Raw genomic sequence first — 18801 nt, 5'->3', positions numbered from 1 at the left:
CGTGAATGGTAATTACTTCGCTTACTCTTTCTAGAGCTGCTTCTTCTGTATCAAAACTGTCAAGGTAATCATCGACGTAGTGATTTTGAATAATTGCTGTGACAGCTTCGGGGTGAATATTTATAAATTGCTTAGCATTTTCATTTTTTACGTATTGAGCGCACGCTGGTGAGCAGGTAGCTCCAAATATCATTACATTCATTTTTAATGTTTTTGGAATACTAGTAGGACTTTCTCTATACAAGAAAAGCTGTGCGGATTGATCTTGCTGTCTTATTTTAACCTGGTGGAACATTTCTTTTATGTCCCCTGAAACCCCTACACTTCCTTCGCGAAAACGAACAAGAATTCCGAAAAGAGATGCAACTGCATCGGGACCTGTTAGTAACTGCGAATTTAATGAAATTCCTGCGTTTTTCGCGGCAGCATCGAAAACTAATCTTGGTTTTGGTTTGGGCTTATTATAATTTATCACTGCGAAATGGGGAATATAATTTATTTTGTTACCGAGCAATTGATGATGATTATCCTTCACAACTTCAGCATAACCCTTTTCACAATATGATGCAATTTCTGCATGATACCATTCCTTCAGCGCACTATCCTTTTCTAATTTTCGTTCAAGACCTTGTAAGCGTCTCAAGGCTTGTTCATAGCTTTCTGGTAAAACAACTTTATCATCCTTCCAAAGCAAACCTATTTCGTAACCAAGATTTACCTTTTTCATTGTACTTTTCATAAGCGTATTAGCTCTTTCTTCTGATTTTGAGATCAATTTATCCGATCCCGGTTTGACCCCAAATTCTTCTGTTGAGAAATAGTCTCTCATAAGTTTATGCAAGGACATTTTTTGCTCGTTGTTGTCTATGACGGTAAAGAGCTCATGTTTTTCAGCCATGTTTTTTTCTGTGTATTGTGTTTGAATTTCATTGTTTTCACCAAATAGCACCCACCCCAAATTTGTCTCATTAGCTATCGGTTCTCCTGGTTTGCCTGCGCGACTTTGTCGTGCATATATCAAATGTGCGTGAGGTAGCCCAAGTAATACTGTTGGCCTACCATTTTCAAAACTCGCTAACGTTATATCTTCGAGATGTTTGTATCGTGTTTTAATTTGTTCTGCGTTGACTGATTGAGCTGGCAGACGCATTTCTTGCACTGTTCGTAACCCGTTTAGATCTAGGAATTTTCCTTCGACATTTTTAATTTTAACACTTATCACTTCACTTTCGGGCTCCTCTTGACGTACCCCGTTTGTCCACGACAATGATAAAGGTAGCTTAGGACCCGTGGCCTTTAACGCTTCCTTCGTTTGCTTGAGAATCAAGCTAGCCGATGAACCCGTATCGATGAATGCAAATGTATTCAATTGTTTCGCGTTATGTTTAAGTGTTATGGGCAATATTTGAAATAGACATTGTTTGTGATTATGGACATTTAATCTTTCAACGGTATGCGTATTTGGCCGAAAATTATGAAGAAGAGTATGATGTTTTTTGTGGCAATTATTTTCTCTGCACTGTGGTGGAAGGTAGCAAGTTCGCGATTCATGATTTGTTTGGTTACAGCAATTTGCACATATTCTACCTTGCTTTATGACATTCCAACGCTCATTAACATGCATGTATTGAAATCTACGACAATCAATTAATTTATGACCAAGGCCACAAATGAAACATTTTGCTCTTTGCCTTTGGACAGGCTCTTGAATTACGCGTTGTTGGGGCTGTGCATATGAGCAAGACGGTTGGTCTTCTTCCTTTGCTCCCTTCGCCTTTAATAAGATTGCCAATTGCTCCTGGGGTCTGAGCCATGCCGCAAGGTCGCCTAAAGTTCTAACCCTTTTTTCACTTAAAGTGTATTGATACCATTTTCGCATTAGTTCGACCGGTAGTTTTCCCACTAAGTTTTCTATGAGCATAGTATCTTGCAAATAATCTGCTCGACCCAACGTGGTCATACTTCCTATCATATTGTCGATTGCATGCATAAAGGTAAGAAAAGTTTTAGGGTTATCCATGTTTGGGTTATCTATGCTCATGAGGTCTTTAACGAGCGTTTGGTAAATTATATTTGGGTTGCCATATTCATTTTCAAGGCGCTCCATGATGGCTTCTATGTTAGCTTCATCGAAAAGCATTCCGCTGACACTTTCAGCTGCCTCCCCTTTCAAACTTTTCTGTAAGGCTCTTAGAATTTCTAAGGCTGAAAAATCTTCCTCGCGTTTAAATTTATCAAACACAGTTTTAAATCGCGTCCAGGTTCTGAAGTTGCCATCAAATTCTGGCAAGTCCATTGTCTGGGGCCTAGGAGGACTTGCGGTTCGTTCCTTTAAAACTTGCACCATGCTCCTGATAAACTCCATTAAATCCGGGCTCGGTTCGGCTTTCGGTATATTTGCGATAGGATTTGTTGTGACATTTTCCTCCTCCTCTTCACCTAAGCTGAAATCTTCCATCTCTTGGGCTTGACGCAATAATTCCGCGTTTTCTTTTTTTAACCGTTCAACTTCTTCCCTTTCGTACGCCCGTTTTTTCTCTAGTTCTTCTTTCTCCCTTTTAACCCGCACTAATTCTTCGTTCTCCCTTTTAAGTTCCGCAATAACATTATATAATTCTGACGGGTCTACGTCGGACCCCTTAGTAGACTTAGATCTAGTTAAAACGTTTGTAGTACTCACAACCTTTTTCGCCGTTTTGCTGGTTTGCATCTCGTCGCTCTGCTGTTGCTGTTGTTGTGACTGCTGCAGCTGCATCCTTTGCTGCTGCTGCAGTTGTATATGTTGCTGTTGTTGCGCCTGCTGCTGTTGTTGCGGCTGTTGCTGCGGCTGCTGTTGTGGCAGCTGCGGGGGCAGCGGCGGCTGGGGCTGCGGCTGCGGCTGCGACTGCTGTTGAGGCATGCTGTCTCGCCTTGCTGTTCACTGCTTCACTTTTTTTTTTTTTTTTTTTTTTTTTTTTTTTTTTTTTTTAATCACTCTCCGTCACTGCTTCGCTGCTACACTGCTACACTGCTCACTGCTGCACTGCTGCACTGCTTCACTGCTACACTGCGTTTTTTTTTTTTTTTTTTTTTTTTTTTTTTTTTAATCACTCTCCGTCACTGCTTCACTGCTACACTGGTTCCTGGTTCTGTCCAAATCGATGGACACACACTGCTCCGTCAAACTTTTCACCAATTTTCCTCCTCTGCTCGCACGCCACTAGCACTTTCCGTATCTTCGATACAAAGCGTTTTCTTTATTCACTTCACTTTTACACACTTCTGCTGCTGCTTCTTTTATCGTCCTAGCTCGGTCCGAGCTGCTGCACTGCTTCACTGCTTCACTGCTACACTGCGGCTTCAGTTTTTTTTTTTTTTTTTTTTTTTTTTTTTTTTTTTTTTTAATCACTCTCCGTCACTGCTTCGCTGCTACACTGGTTCCTGGTTCTGTCCAAATCGATGGACACACACTGCTCCGTCAAACTTTTCACCAATTTTCCTCCTCTGCTCGCACGCCACTAGCACTTTCCGTATCTTCGATACAAAGCGTTTCTTTATTCACTGCACTTTTACACACTTCTGCTGCTGCTTCTTTTATCGTCCTAGCTCGGTCCGAGCTGCTGCACTGCTTCACTGCTTCACTGCTACACTGCGGCTTCAGTTTTTTTTAATCACTCTCCGTCACTTCGCTGCTCACCGGTTCCTGGTTCTGTCCAAATCGATGGACACACACTGCTCCGTGAAACTTTTCACCAATTTCCTTTTCACCAATTCTATTCACTGCACTTTCACTTCCACTGCTTCTCCTAGCGTCCTAGAGCTCGGTCCGAGCTTTTAAGCGAGAGATTTCGCCCCCTCCGTCCTGGCCTGCCCTGGCTTGGGCTTTCGTAGGGACAGTCCGTCCGTCCTGGCCTGCCCTGGCTTGGGCTTTCGTGGGGACAGTCCGTCCGTCCTGGCCTGCCCTGGCTTGGGCTTTCGTGGGGACAGTCCGTCCGTCCTGGCCTGCCCTGGCTTGGGCTTTCGTGGGGACAGTCCGTCCGTCCTGGCCTGCCCTGGCTTGGGCTTTCGTGGGGACAGTCCGTCCTGACCTGCCCTGGCTTGGGCTTTCGTGGGGACAGTCCGTCCGTCCTGGCCTGCCCTGGCTTGGGCTTTCGTGGGGACAGTCCGTCCGTCCTGGCCTGCCCTGGCTTGGGCTTTCGTGGGGACAGTCCGTCCGTCCTGGCCTGCCCTGGCTTGGGCTTTCGTGGGGACAGTCCGTCCTGACCTGCCCTGGCTTGGGCTTTCGTGGGGACAGTCCGTCCGTCCTGGCCTGCCCTGGCTTGGGCTTTCGTGGGGACAGTCCGTCCGTCCTGGCCTGCCCTGGCTTGGGCTTTCGTGGGGACAGTCCGTCCGTCCTGGCCTGCCCTGGCTTGGGCTTTCGTGGGGACAGTCCGTCCGTCCTGGCCTGCCCTGGCTTGGGCTTTCGCGGGGACAGTCCGTCCGTCCTGGCCTGCCCTGGCTTGGGCTTTCGTGGGGACAGTCCGTCCGTCCTGGCCTGCCCTGGCTTGGGCTTTCGTGGGGACAGTCCGTCCGTCCTGGCCTGCCCTGGCTTGGGCTTTCGAGGGGACAGTACTGCTACATTCCGCAATTACTGACCAGAAGTTTCTTAGTTATCCAGTCTTTTAGATGCCTGAACCATGCCTGGGGCAAAGGGTACTATTTTCCATCATCACTCATCTTGTATTTACTCAAGAATCTAGGGGCCACTTCCTGCGTTTGTTACATGATTTGCAAGTTTTTTTTTGCCCTTGGCAAAGGCACTAGGGTACCACTTCAGATTCACTGCCAGTTATAGAACAAAAGGTACGGCCGTTATGCTAATGCGATTTACTTGACTACCTTTAATGTTGGTAACATTCCCGACTATAGACGGTTATTCCGGAACGCAAGGAACAACTGGCAGACTCACTTCATCTACAATTCCGCTTGGCATCTTTCGTGTATTGAAGATACGATAAGACACACCAAAGATTCCCCTATTTTGCTGACTTCTATTCTATTCTGGGAATAAACCTCATTTCCGTTTGGAACAATTTTCGTTTTCCATGCCAAGCTCTACTGTGCTCAACAGTGACCTAAACAAAACTAAAGACACTTACGTGCCTCCAGGGTATTCTTCCCTTAAATAAGCAAGGCAGATAATTTCAGCTCCCAGAGCTAGTAGATCAACACCTTCACATACGAAACAAGAACATTATCATTACCAGTTGAAACGGTTAGCAGCGAACTAGCAAATTTACTGCTCTTCACTATCCTCAGGGACAACTATAGATTGATGAACTTCTCAGAATAGAAATAAAATAATACCAAAGACTCAACTGTTTGTTGGCGTATCAAAAAGAAAATCTTCTTTAGTTGGAGTACCGAAACACGCACCGATCCCAGTCGGACGATGATTGTAGCACTTTTCCGAGCAATCAATCAAAATTCAACAAACGCAATACTGCTGCGTCACGCGCGTCGCACGCACGATTTCCATTGTCGTTGTGATTCATTTTCTATCGGCGCCGGTCATCTTCTTTAATGATACGTTTCATTCGCTGCTGGCACATTACACATTTAATTGAATTCTTCGTTCTGGAAGGTGAACAGTCAAGTCATGTAAAGCAAATAAAATTAGCCACGGTAGTGTATCAATCGGCTTAGCATTTTGATTACTAGCTAGTCGGTAATTACTGTCCTTACCACGTTCTAACATGTTTACGGGTCTCAACGTTAAAACTCTACTGATGTAATTTTTGAACTTCAAAATTCTTTTCACGGATGGCGTTTTCAATTATCACTCGACTTTTTATCACCTGTATTCCTTTGATTATTCACTGGAATAATATTAGGCTTCACAAGTCATGCACAACTGTTGCCGAGTTAAAAAAACGATCTACCTGGATAAGCTCAATTCCACCAACTGGTATGATACGATAAAATGCAAGCTATATTGATTTGCTTTAATCATTCTTCCCCCGTTTTTTCTGCATTGTCGTTCTGTAGATACCTTTTCAGCCACGTACATAGGAATTAATATATTATCATACGATGCTAAATTTGTGTAACTAATGGTTTTAATTTTTCTTTTTTTATTCAAGAGGAAATAAATCCTCTTTAGATCGGATGTAAAACGAAACGACGAACTATTTTAACAGTAGAACCGTACGATTTTTGAAGGACAAATGGGTTAAATACTTTCATTTTTATAACAGCAATGAGCTTTGAAATATTTGCTCAATTTTGTATTTCTATCTGTATTATGTAAGCTTACAATTCAATATAAATATTCATCAAAACTTAGCTTTCAATGACGTACTGATTACCCATGGCAGGATAGTCCTACATATGGGGGCACGGTCCATTCGGGTTTTGAACCCACGATGGGCATGTTATTAAGTCGTACAAGTTGACGACTGTACCACTAGATCGGCCAAATTTAATACTCAATATATTTTTCTCGGATATATCTTTAAATAAAATATTATTATCTTTTAAAATACAATACTCCTTTAATTTAACTACCATGAGACTGGCACCGAAAACTTACGTGTGTCTTCCACAACTTTTATTCCATTCCAAACTCATATCGAACATTACAATATATTTGAATACCAATTTTCAATCCCAAACGTACAAACTCATTGAACCCTCTGCAGGGCGTCAAATTTCAATCTTATGCTTATTGCTTATTGTTACCAAAAGTCGACAATCACTTCATTCTTCGATGTTGATGAGCCTGTCGAGTGCCTCTTTGCATGCACATGGCCATACATTAAGGCTTATTGGAAAGCATCAAAGGCATTGCCTACATGCTTTGCTAGAAGGCAAATGTTTCCATCGCTTTATAATACTTTAAGTTCTCTCCTTGCCTTTCACCATCAACCAACCGAAACAAAACACTTCAAGGAACATTTGCTGTATACTACCTAAAACAGATTCTACCCCGGATGGTGCAGGCGACGTACGGAAACAGCAAAACATTCCTCAAACCATCGTGCTCGGTCGAAGCCACTCCTGGCTTCCGAGCTCTCGATACAGGTGGAAAGCGAAATGCCTATACCTTTTCAAATATAATAAAAATAATAATAACTTGTCAGAACGTAAAGGATCCCAATCTCCAGACCCATTACGCCGCACCATCATTCCCGTTTTACTCCATACAATCCGCACAATGTTGTGGAATGTATTCTACCACCCAGAAAGTTTGTCGGGTACGGGAATGAAAAAAAAACGCATGGAGCAGAATATTTGGGAGAAGGTTTGTGACATTCATACATACTTGGAAAATTTCCTCTATTGCTCCGAAAATGAACACCCCTTTCACTGTATCGAAAGACGTAAAGAAAAATCACAGCTAACTTATCAACATTTGTATGCTAATAAACTGTGTGCTAGAAACATTCTCTTGTTGTTGCCATCTGCCAACTTGCTCCTTGTACGAGGCAAACACAGTGAAAACCCAACGAACTTGGTCGAGTTGAAGCCATCCCTTACTGCCTACCATAAACCGAGCGCAGGATGTTACCACCTCGGATGGTTACAGACGAATAGCTTTGACCCGGGCCCAACTGCTGCTAGTTTGCTATTTTAGCACTGCTGTTGACGTGTCCTTACGTATTTAGGCTTCGGTGGAAACTGTAACTACAGCCGCGAAAATCGTGAGCCATTCCTTGCTCCAACAGTGACCAATGCTACATCGAGCGCTCAAACTTGTCAGCTCCTAGTCATGGACACCAGGGAAGATGTTGCGTTATCCCAGGCAATAGAGGGACACGATGATTTGGGTCAGCACGTCCAAGCAAAGCCATGTTATGCAAATAACCTATCATGTTTTCATGGATCACGCCATGGTGTTGAAAGTGAACCTCCCACTCAGAATCAGAACGAGCTTCAAACAACCTACTGATGAAAGAGAGTACAAAGTGTGGGTGGTATGAGGCAATCTGAGTAACACCACACTCATAGGCTATAAAGCGGAACATCAGCTAGGAAATAAATTTATCCTTTTGGATCCCGCACTTGTTCCAATTCCTCGCCAAAGTATGACAAGCCTTAGAGCACTGCTTTAAACTTTGCGATGTCTGCATCGATCGACCTAAATTAGGATTATGTTACACGCCCAGCTACGATGCGCAACGATATGATAGTGCTGCAAATGATACAACTTCAAAATTACACTTGTAATCGTAGTGTGTTGAATGAACCGATGTCATTACTATACATAAAGCTAATTACTATACATATCGTGCATTTTTTTTCCCATAATCAAGATTAGGTAGTCAACAGGCATGCCTAGAATAAAATAAAAACATATTTTTGATTTTAAAAAACATTAAACTAAGTCTACAAAATGCATGTCCTCAATCGATGTGGGCCCCCCAAATGTATTCAAAGTGGAAGTGTGGGCCCCGCAAATTCAAAGCCAAGTGGTCCGCGAACTTAAAAAGGTTGAAGAGCACTGGTTTAAAGGACACATACGCATGTTTTCCAATAAATCGTCCGCAATCTAGTAAATATTAACTTTAATTCAAGATTTTTCGGTATATATCTGTTTTGGGTATCTCGAACCGAGATCTCTTTATTATATTGTTGAAAAATCATTAGGTCATTAGCATTATTGACATGAGGTATTATTGGCTAGACAAGACAAACATTTTTACAGCCCTAATTTAAACCTACTTTATCTCCTTCTTTATCACAATAATCATTCCTAAGATTATGGTTTGGCAAATGATTATTTTGGGGCGGATTTATCCATCTCGCGGCCCTAAGCGGGGGATCGAAATGGGGTCCCAAATTTCCTTAAAATTTGTTTGTTTATTTATTTATTTTATTGAATATATTTTTACAAATGCCAAGTATATTATCCTAAATTATTAAACAGCAAATTATGTTCTGTCATTTTATATTATTTTAATGGTGCCTAAAATATAATTTCTAGTGCTCAGGCTTACATATTTTACATACTTATAGGTTGTCAATCATCCGTGATACCGGTAGTGATTTTTTTTTGGGTTTTATGTTTTTATTAATATAGAAGTGTGTGAAAATAGGTCGAGTTTGTCGAGGCCTTCAAACATTATCTCCAAAGTTCGTTACAACTTTTGATTGCTATCAACTTTATCAACGCATTCCACATCAATCTCTCAATCAATTGCTTGTAAAAGCGATCTAACATGTGGAGCTTTAAGTAAAGGCCTCCTTTAGGCCGAGGCCCCCCGCGGGCGTTCAGTCCGCTTATAGGAAAATCCGCAGATAAATTCGAGAATGACCAACAAAAGTTATTGCTACCAACTTCAGCTCCATGATATAGTCTTGTTCATGGCTATAGCTTCACTAATTCACACACCTTGATAACAATAAAGCTACAAAAACACTCAATAGTATGCAGACATCTGATAGGACCATTTATAAAACGATTACGATTCACAACCGGGATTACGATTCGTTCGCTATCACTTCTATTGTGTAACAAACACATCCTTATTAAATTGCATTTATTCCTACTGCTTTCCGCCACTCTTTTAGCTTCTTCATTCTCACGGGTTTCTCAACGCATTTTTCTCACCTTGGTTGATTTAATGCTCCCTATCGCCCTCCTAGTCGTTTCAGCAATCGAACTAAAATGGCACTTAGGTCCTATACACTCGTGCAAACAAAAAAAAAGCCAATATACATACACGCAATTGGAACATTTCTGGATCCTTGTTCAATTTTATTACCCTTCCCCAATTCCCTCCCTGTTGCTGACCTCATCGACAGCCACACTCCGGGGAAAAACCGCGAGCTTTCGGAAGCCGACTACTGTGTACGAACGATGATAACAAAGCGTTTTCCTCTGCTCACATGCAGCTCGCAAGATAAAACGCTTGTTTGTGGTCGTTTTGTGCCACATCCTCTGTAAGTCAGGATGAATGGTTTTATTACTTCGTTCGTCCGTTGCTCACTGGAACAGTCGCTTTTCTTCCCGTGTGATTCTGCAGCCCCTCCACGACTAACAGGGCGACAAGAAAAGATTCCAACGTGTCCCAACGTTTTATTGTGCCATAAAATGCGAAAACACACCCATTTGTCAACTGAAAGCTGAAGGTGGTAACGAAATTGAATAAACATCGCCAACATTTAGGATTGGTTTCCTGTTTTCCAAATAGTCCCATTCCAGATCTGCGCTATGGCATTGAACATTGAGGAAAAAATGAGTCTTGGCTCTTGAAGCTGCTGTTTCCAGGATCAAAACAGCCCTTTCTTATGCCCGTTATAATCTATACTGATTAACTATTTGTATTCATTTTATCTTTGGCAGGTGGCTGCTCTTACACGCCCGAATACTACATCAACATCCGTACGGGGACGCACTACTTCCCCAAGGGCACTACGTTACCGGGAGCACTGCATGGGCGTACCTCGGCTGGGTTTGATCGCACTGGACCCGTGGTGTCTGCTAGTGCAGCTGCTCCAGGCCATCATGAGAACGGTTCCAAATTCAAATGTGCCCTTAATCGCATCGAGGAAAAACACGTGGAGTTTTGTGTCGACGCGGAATCGGTAAGAAACAGACCCTTTGCGTCACGCAGTGAACATTCCAGCAAACAGCTCGCAAAAGGATGATCTAGTTGTTATTCTGAATGCATTTCAAAACGGCTTTAATATTCTCTCCAGACCACCTTTCTCCCTTTCCTGTGTATGTATGTTCAAACACTTTATTTACTACTTCCATTGAGGGAATTTAATTTTCGTTTGCAAAACCTGTCTATTTTTTGTGCTGCATTATCTGCTCTCGTCCAGTGTACTTCTATTCGTGCCCTGTTGCATTCTTTTCTTTCGTGGTTTGGTTTTGTTTAATATCACACTTTAACACTCTCCACTGCTACGAGCACGTGAATAACGTGGTATTTATTCCGTTTGCCCATTCCCACTTCCTCCCGATGATTTCACATAAACAGACGACCAATTTACGCGTCCCTCGAAACTTCTCCCCATTTCGCACCGTTTCTCCAGCATTGCGAAAGGATTCAATGATTGGTTTGCTCTGTTTCGTTTCTTTCCTGACACGTTTGGCTTTCAGCACGTTTCCGTACCACGAGCTCCAGTTCCGAATGCACCCAATCTGTCTAGCTTCAAGCCCACGCTCGGTGCAGCAAGCGGAAATGGCACGGGCATTTTATCTCAACTTCAGCAACCGTCAGCGACAGTCCAACCGCAGTCAAACCAGCCTCCGAATGCAGTTGCGATGAGTCCCATTATGCAGAAGAACCTCGGCATGCAGCATTACCGTAGCATTGAATGTGAGTATAATGCAAATAAGTAACATGGCATTTGTTGCTTTTCTTTCTCCTCGCAAAGTTTCATCGTGTCATGGCGTGTATTGTTCAATAGAATTTATCAAAGCCAAACCAACGTCATTTGCATTGTGTACTACAGATTTATAGGTTATGCACATGATGTACTATTTTCCACTGTACGACAAAATGCAGCAAATGCATCCCGGAGCTACCCAAACAGTTGGAAACAACTTATAAACTCTCGTACCGGGATGAGAAATATGATCCTTCCATAAGATTTCACTTGAAGGACTGAAGAAAATAAATTTAATGCGCACATTACATTACAGCGAGCCGACATGAACTTTTACAACTCAAAAGCCATCATCGTGGTAGCTAAAAAAAACTGTTGTAGCTACCTTCATCGTGCCCAACTTTTCCCCGTAGAGCTGGTAGAGTAGTTTTCAACTTGTTACACCATGTGCAAAAGATGCCACATAGCTGTTAAGTTGCTCCGTCGGCTATGCATTCCGCTGCTTAAATGCATTTCGCTGTAACTTGCCTTTTCAAGGAGTTTGCTCTTCCGTTGCATTGAATTTAATTATACGCCCTTTTGCACAGTGCCATGATGTGCCTAGAAATTTCCGGTGTTTGAACAAAAAGGTGTGAACATTGCTAGCATCCTTCAAGTAGTATCATTTTGGAATATGCAAACGATACGCTTGTAGGAGAGTCCTCCAGATGGGACCATTTTTACGCCTGAACCGTTTCTGTGCTCAAAGTAGTTTTTCATTTGCCGCTAGAAGACAGGTACCAATAGTGGGGTAGTTTTCAGCGGTACAAATACTTTGTAATGAATAACTTTGAAACGGAAAAGGTTTTATTTTCTCACGGTGTTTTTAATATTTTACATAACAAAACAAAACCACAAGAAAAAATCAATGTCGTTTAATTGTTACGAAAATGTTTTAAAAACATAATATACTATAAATGTGTCAGAGTTTTGAAGCTTGTTTGGTGAGATAAGCGAAGATTTCTCATTAAAATATAAATTATGTGTTTGATTTAATTTGATTTTTTATGTATGTATGTATTAGTGATGGGTCATACGACAACACTAACAGATCGACCCGGAGTCGGGTGTAGTTAGGCCGGAATCGATTCCGACACGTTAGTGCAACGAGTTCATACGAGTTTGGTAGGTTCATTTCAATAAGTTTAGTAAGTTTGGTGGATGCATATGAGTTCAATAGACTGAGTTTAATCAGTGGGATCAATCTAGTTAGTAGCCTTAATAGGTTTAATGGGTGTCTTCGAGTTCAGTAGTAATATAGTATGACCTCCCTGGTACGATTGTGTGTTTACTTAGAAGTTTACTCTCTATAGTTGGCTGTTTCGCCGTCTGTTAAATAACTCAACTTACTGAACTCGTATGCATTTACCGAACTCGTATGATCCTATTGAACTTGTATGAACCTACCGAACTTGTACGAACCTATTGAACTCGTACGAACCTATTTAACTCGTTGCACCTACGGGTTGGAGTCGCATATGCTTTGGCGAACCTACTGGAACCAAAATTACGACCCGGAGCGCTCGGATGGCTCCGACCCGCTAGGTTCGGGTCAATCCGCCCATCACTAGTATGTATGAATGTATCAGAAATATATTATTTTATTCGATGGATTTTTTTGGCCGGTCTCGTAGTACAGTCGTCAACTCGTACTACTTAACAACATGCCCGATATAGGTTCAAGCCCCAAATATGTAGGACTGACTATCCTGCTATGGGACCTATATGGGACAGGCACGCCTTGACCGACAACGGTTGTTGAGCCAAAAGAAGATGAAGAAGATTCGATGGATTTTTATAAAGAAACTCATGCGATTTGTGTTAACCGGGCCACGTCATAATGACGTCTTCGACTTGCAGAACAACAACACACAGAGAGAGAGAGAGAGAGAGAGAGAGAGAGAGAGAGAGAGAGAGAGAGAGAGAGAAAGAGAGAAATATAGAAGGAATTAAGTGGAAGTTTATCTTTACTTTGTACTTTAAACGTTTAAACGTTTAAACCTGTTCTTCAACTTAATACATCAATTATGTATTAGAACGAATAAGCTAAATACTTTCAATTTATGCCTTAAATTGTAGAAAATTAAAAAAGTCATGAATGGTTTTACATTAATTTCCCAATCAAATTATTGCAAAAGCTTCAGTACATTTCTCCTTTCTATCACTAAACAACGCTCTATTGTTTTCTGATGCAGCACCATCACCACGCCAACGGTGCCGAATTAGAACGAACCCTTGGTTGACGACAGCCGATGGAGCTCTTGCTAGTGCAAACTGCGTCAAGCGAACGGAACCGGATTCTGGATCTACCTCCTCCGGCATCAAATCAAGCAGTGGTACAGATGACAATAAAAATAATAATAAGTAAGATACATCGACAATTACATTGATTGCTCCTTTTCACTGAAAACAATCTAATGTGAATCGCATACTTGCAGCAAATCAAACGCACTTTCCGACACAGATTCAAGCTCGTCTACGGAGAAGATCGTTAACAGAAAGCCATTTACGCCGAAAACTCTCAAAAAGATGGCAGACTTCTCTCGCCTGGATAGTAGGTCAGCACCGGTAACGATTGGTTCCAACCAGGACAGTGACGAAGATGCTACCCTTAACGAAATGATGGGCAAGTTTGACGAAAGTTACCACTATGAAAAGGAGACTGACATTTTGAGGTAAGTAACTTTTATTTATCAGTCATTGTCACGAATTTTACACCTGCTTCCTTTCAGTTGTAGCGACTCCGATCCGACGGACTGTCCGACAGACATTGATACCGGTCAGGATGCGGGCGACGAGTGTGATACGGATGATTTTCTCGATCTCGACTTTATCGATACGGGCTCGGTGCAGGAGGTACCGGACAAGGAAACCTATCGACACACGACCAGCTGCTCGATCCATCAGTTCCCGGAACGAAAGGCGTCCTGTAAGCAGCAACGCATCCAGCGCAGTAAACGAAGTAACGAAAGTGGCGGTGGCTCCAAACGTCGAAAGAAGCTGGTACGTACGAGGAAGAAAAGTGCGGCTGATCACTCCGCCCTGAGTGTCGGGTCGGGTGCAGGAGACTCATCGGCCGTTGTAAGCCGTGGTTGTCGCAGTTTAGGCGGTACTCCTGTGTCGTTGAGGCGAAACCAGCAGGACCAAGAATTGCGTACACCCACCAGGGGCTCTCCACTCACTAACCGATGTAACTCGCTCACCTTCACCGAAGTACATTCGCTGCACAGCCGAATATTGGCAATTTCCGAGAGTGAAAAGGCGCTGCTTCGGGCAGACCTGGAGGCGGATGTTAAGTACAAACAATTGATTCACGAAGCAGAATCCATCCTGTTTTCCATGAAGAGCAATAGTTCCATTTGCATCAAGGACCTAGCCACAGTGCCGCCACCGTTGCCTCCGCGCGAGCCACAGCCTCCACCAACGCCGTCGCTCTCGAAAGATACGCCTGTTACCTCAACCACTATTTCCAGCCCGCGTCGCGTTTGTAACCCCCCGGCCAACAAGCGCGTCGAAATGCTGCGCAACTGCGAGGCTGACTTAAAACGAGAGCTGGCCAAAACATGCTCACAAAAGTGTACCGATGGGGCGGGCAATCCTGCTGAATTAAACCCCGCCGAAGGAGTTATCGTAAACAAGCGCTTGGAGGTGTTGCGCTATGAAACTTCTTGCTCACTGTCGGCTCCGAACAGCCCCAAAAATACGCGTGTTCTGTTGCCTCGCAAAACACATGTCTCTAACTTCATCCACCATCAAGCTAGACCGCCTTGCTCACCGGAGGCTCTGGCAAACGATCTTAAACAAAGTGCCAATCTTTCCCCGCCTCCGCCACCTCCGCGGCGAATGATACCGAAATCACCGACCATCATGCGAAGACGGTTCCGCAGCCAAAGCCCACATCTGAATATCGAATCTGATTCTGATTCAGACGAAGTCAGTCGAAATCTGGACTGCAAAGCTCATGGTAAATCATATCGCACTGGTACATCCAATAACAACAACAAGGAAAACTTAGTCATCAATCCTCAGCCAGCGACATTTCAGCAACCAACGGTCAAACCCGTCGTTGGAAAGCAGATGAATAACTTTCGCCACACGATACACGGTCCTGCCTTCACAAACGGTGAGGATGGGCAAAATGGTTATGATTACCCGGATGACACCAATGCTTTCAGCAACCATGCATCGAGTGCCGTGGGAATGCACAAATCGCCGCTTATTTCGTTCCGCTCAGTGGACATAGGCTCCCCAGTTACCGATGACAGCTATTGTCCTCAAAGTGAGCCACTCAAACGGAAGATATACACCTGCAGTGCAGCGTTCGAAAAAATACAGCGAAGCCTTCATCATGATACAGGTAAACGAACAACCAAAAACAATACATTGAAACAAAATAGATTTCACCATTTTAGGCATTGCAGAAACTAAATCATTTATTTTACTTGCAGATGCAAAACAACAACTTCTCATCGATGCATTAGCTGAAATAAAACGCAGCCTCGAAGACCAAAGTGTGGAGTTGCACGAGCTTAACAAATCCGAAAAATAAAACAACTGTAAACGACATCTAGTGGTCAGTCACTGTAGCTCTACGCTCCGTTTTACTGCGCCATCTAGCGAGCGTTATGTTGTATGAACTGTGTCTTCGCTAAACTGCTCGAATTAATACAAAATATACAAACAATCGAGCAAAGTTCCGGTATGAGCGGCTCAATGTCGTTTTTATTAATTCTTTAATAACTTCGTTAGTAAGTAGAAAATTTTGGAATGTTTTGTAGTGAAACCCTAAATTGGCGAAATTTCGTTTCTATTAGATCATAGCAAAAATTTACCATACTAAAACTTCAAAAAACAATTCTACTTTAGAATTACGATATCCATCCATCCATCCATTAGGTTGTAGCAGTGTTGTTTCAATGCGCTAATAAGGCAACCAACTCTACGCAGGAAACGTAATCTCGACCTCTAGATATTATCCTTAGGATAAAAAGCCACCCTTATTCGACATTACCTTAGTAATTACCAACTACTAGTTATCTTACCTTACTACATTACATTTCAATGGTATCCTCGAAAATGACGATGCGATATTAGTTTATAGAAAACTAGCATTTATTATTATCAATGCAATTAACACAGTTATACAGTTAGAGTCCAAGCGGAGTAAGTTATTTTTCATTGCTGTGGGTTTTGTTGTTAAGATTAGAATAGTACATCAAACTACAATAACATTCCCGGGTTAATTTGTTATGTATAAGTAACTTTTTTATTGATTCATCTGTAAGTAAACAGTAGTGTTGAAAAGTCATTCAAATGGATTTGTTTTTAGAATTCTTTTTTTATTATCTGACTATTATATTATTTTTACATATTTTCGTTACAATCCGACCAATAGTGAATATCTAGTTTTGTGAATTTAGATTTTATTAGCATTTTTTAGATAACAAGTCAATGCTCATATAGCTCAATCAACCAAATGATTCTAGGTTCCATTTTTTTATCTATTCTATATTTAATCTAACACAAAGGGACTCCAAACTATGGCGCGAGACCCAAAAGCAGTCCTTTAGTTTGAGGCAACGCGGTCTGCGCTGTGAGGAATTTGGAGACGCCTGATCGAAGAAACATGCATTATTTGTTAATACTTAGTATTGTTTAGTACCAAGACATTTTATAAATAATCTTCCTTTAACCAATGCCCTTTTCCTTCTGTTTTTTTTTAATATTTCTTCGATTAGATAAAACTCTTTTAGAGTTTTAATTAAAGTAAATGTAGCACACATTTTGTCTGCATTCAAAATAACTTTACAAGTTACGTTGCCTTGTAATCCAGACTTGTGCATTAGCTGCAATAACTTTGCAAAATTGTTCTTTGTTTAAAATTTATTCTAACAACTTTTCTGATACCATTAGCAATTATTCCACAATAACTGCAACCCCAATTTGAAGGACCAAGCAATGCGAGCTTATGTGCTTATTTGCATAACCGGAAATGCCTTTCCATTACGCTGCTAGTAATATCTAAAATCACAAAACTATTTATTGCTATACAAGTCAAGCAAACAGTGCAAGATTTGATTAATAAAAGACATCGGACGTTCTTTACATAGTTGTATAAGTTTGTATCATACAACATAATGCCATGGCATACAAATAATAACTATAGATTTCATAACACTATTTATTACCAAAAATGAAATGGCATGTGACGAATCAATGATAAATTATGTGGTGCATTAGAACACAAAACTAGGGACAACCAGGGCATACGCAATTAAGCGCATTTATTCGTACTAATTAATTATACACTCGAGAACAAGCGTATTGTTATTACATTAATTGTGTAAAATAACACACACACAACAACCAATCGAAAACGCCAGTGCTTTTCCAGGACTTCCGTTACAGTCGTAACAAGTTAGCAACATTGAAGTGCGATACTAAAACCGAAACAAACAACAAATGATGTCATCAAGCAAACGCTGCAAAATTATTGCTTTCCAATGAGGGGCTGCGAATCCTTACCAAAACTAATTAGATCCTGATACAAAAGCATAGTGTAATATGTTACTCATCCCCAATAACAAAAAATAAATGGGGCAATAAGGAAACAATTCACACAGACAAAGAAACCCCTAAAACCGAAACAATGAAACCTTAAAACCTAACGTACATCCTTTACATTTTAACTGTACTCATTTCATGATCGTATACAATGGCGTTCGTGCGCTACATTACACTCACAAATAAAGTCATCCAAACCATGTATTTAATAAAAAAAAGACTATTCAACTACCCGAAAAACATTTAGTGTTACTTGCTGCTGTACTCTGATTATGCCACACATTTTCTTTATTTCAGTATTATATATTTGAATAGCTCAATAGTAATCGAAAACCAAGTTTCCATTCTTCTTTTTTTCTGATTAAAACTATTCATCATGTTTAATACAACAAAAATTCAAACCTAACATGATGGCAAATTTTCTCAAAATAAAGCACTATAATGATTACAAATTTTCCATAATTTCGTACATTTCTCCTCAGATTTGATCTTTCAGATTTTGAAATCTTGTATGCCTCGCTTTGGTCGTCTTGATTTTTTCCAGAATAATCTACTACTTCTCAAGAACACAATGCGATTTTATATGTGACAATCTTATACCTTCCGACTCAATGATGTCACAAACGGATTTGGTGTTTGAAACCGGATTTCGCACATGATCACGAGCAGCCCATGGGCATTGCCAGTGCAGACAATTCCTTTTGTAACAGTTTTATCAGCAGTGTAAATTCTACTTACAATAAACAACTTTGGTAACATAAAAAATATATATGTTTAGTGCTAACAATTCTAATAGTAGACGCCTATTGAGCGTTTCTTGAACTCAGGATCTCAGGGAATGATAATTTTTGAGCAAATGTTAAATAAATAAAAACCTACGATCACGACAACAAGGCCTAC

The 18801-nt window shown here is 41.4% G+C and overlaps 1 protein-coding gene and 1 long non-coding RNA gene across 10 annotated transcripts in view; one reads left to right on the top strand and one right to left on the bottom strand.

The window, feature by feature from the left end:
• The window catches only part of LOC1275130 (uncharacterized), a 58383-nt gene extending 40242 nt beyond the window's left edge, over positions 1-18141 (top strand). For all 9 annotated transcript variants that reach the window (XM_061651455.1, XM_061651454.1, XM_061651452.1 and 6 more), the window contains 6 exons: positions 10307-10548; positions 11069-11288; positions 13533-13701; positions 13776-14012; positions 14070-15694; positions 15786-18141. In XM_061651455.1, coding sequence (XP_061507439.1) covers positions 10307-10548; positions 11069-11288; positions 13533-13701; positions 13776-14012; positions 14070-15694; positions 15786-15886 — 2594 coding nt within the window. In that variant the 3' untranslated portion in view covers positions 15887-18141. The remainder of the gene's footprint in view (positions 1-10306; positions 10549-11068; positions 11289-13532; positions 13702-13775; positions 14013-14069; positions 15695-15785) is intronic.
• Positions 1-18801, bottom strand: part of LOC133392190 (uncharacterized) — a 61723-nt gene that overhangs the window by 35859 nt on the left and 7063 nt on the right. The gene's annotated exons all lie outside the window — the stretch shown is intronic.

The sequence above is a fragment of the Anopheles gambiae genome, chromosome 2 (genome assembly GCF_943734735.2).
Source record: "Anopheles gambiae chromosome 2, idAnoGambNW_F1_1, whole genome shotgun sequence".
Lineage (NCBI taxonomy): Eukaryota > Metazoa > Arthropoda > Insecta > Diptera > Culicidae > Anopheles > Anopheles gambiae.
The sequence above is the reverse complement of the archived record's forward strand: the minus strand, read 5'-3'. Positions and strand labels throughout refer to the sequence as shown.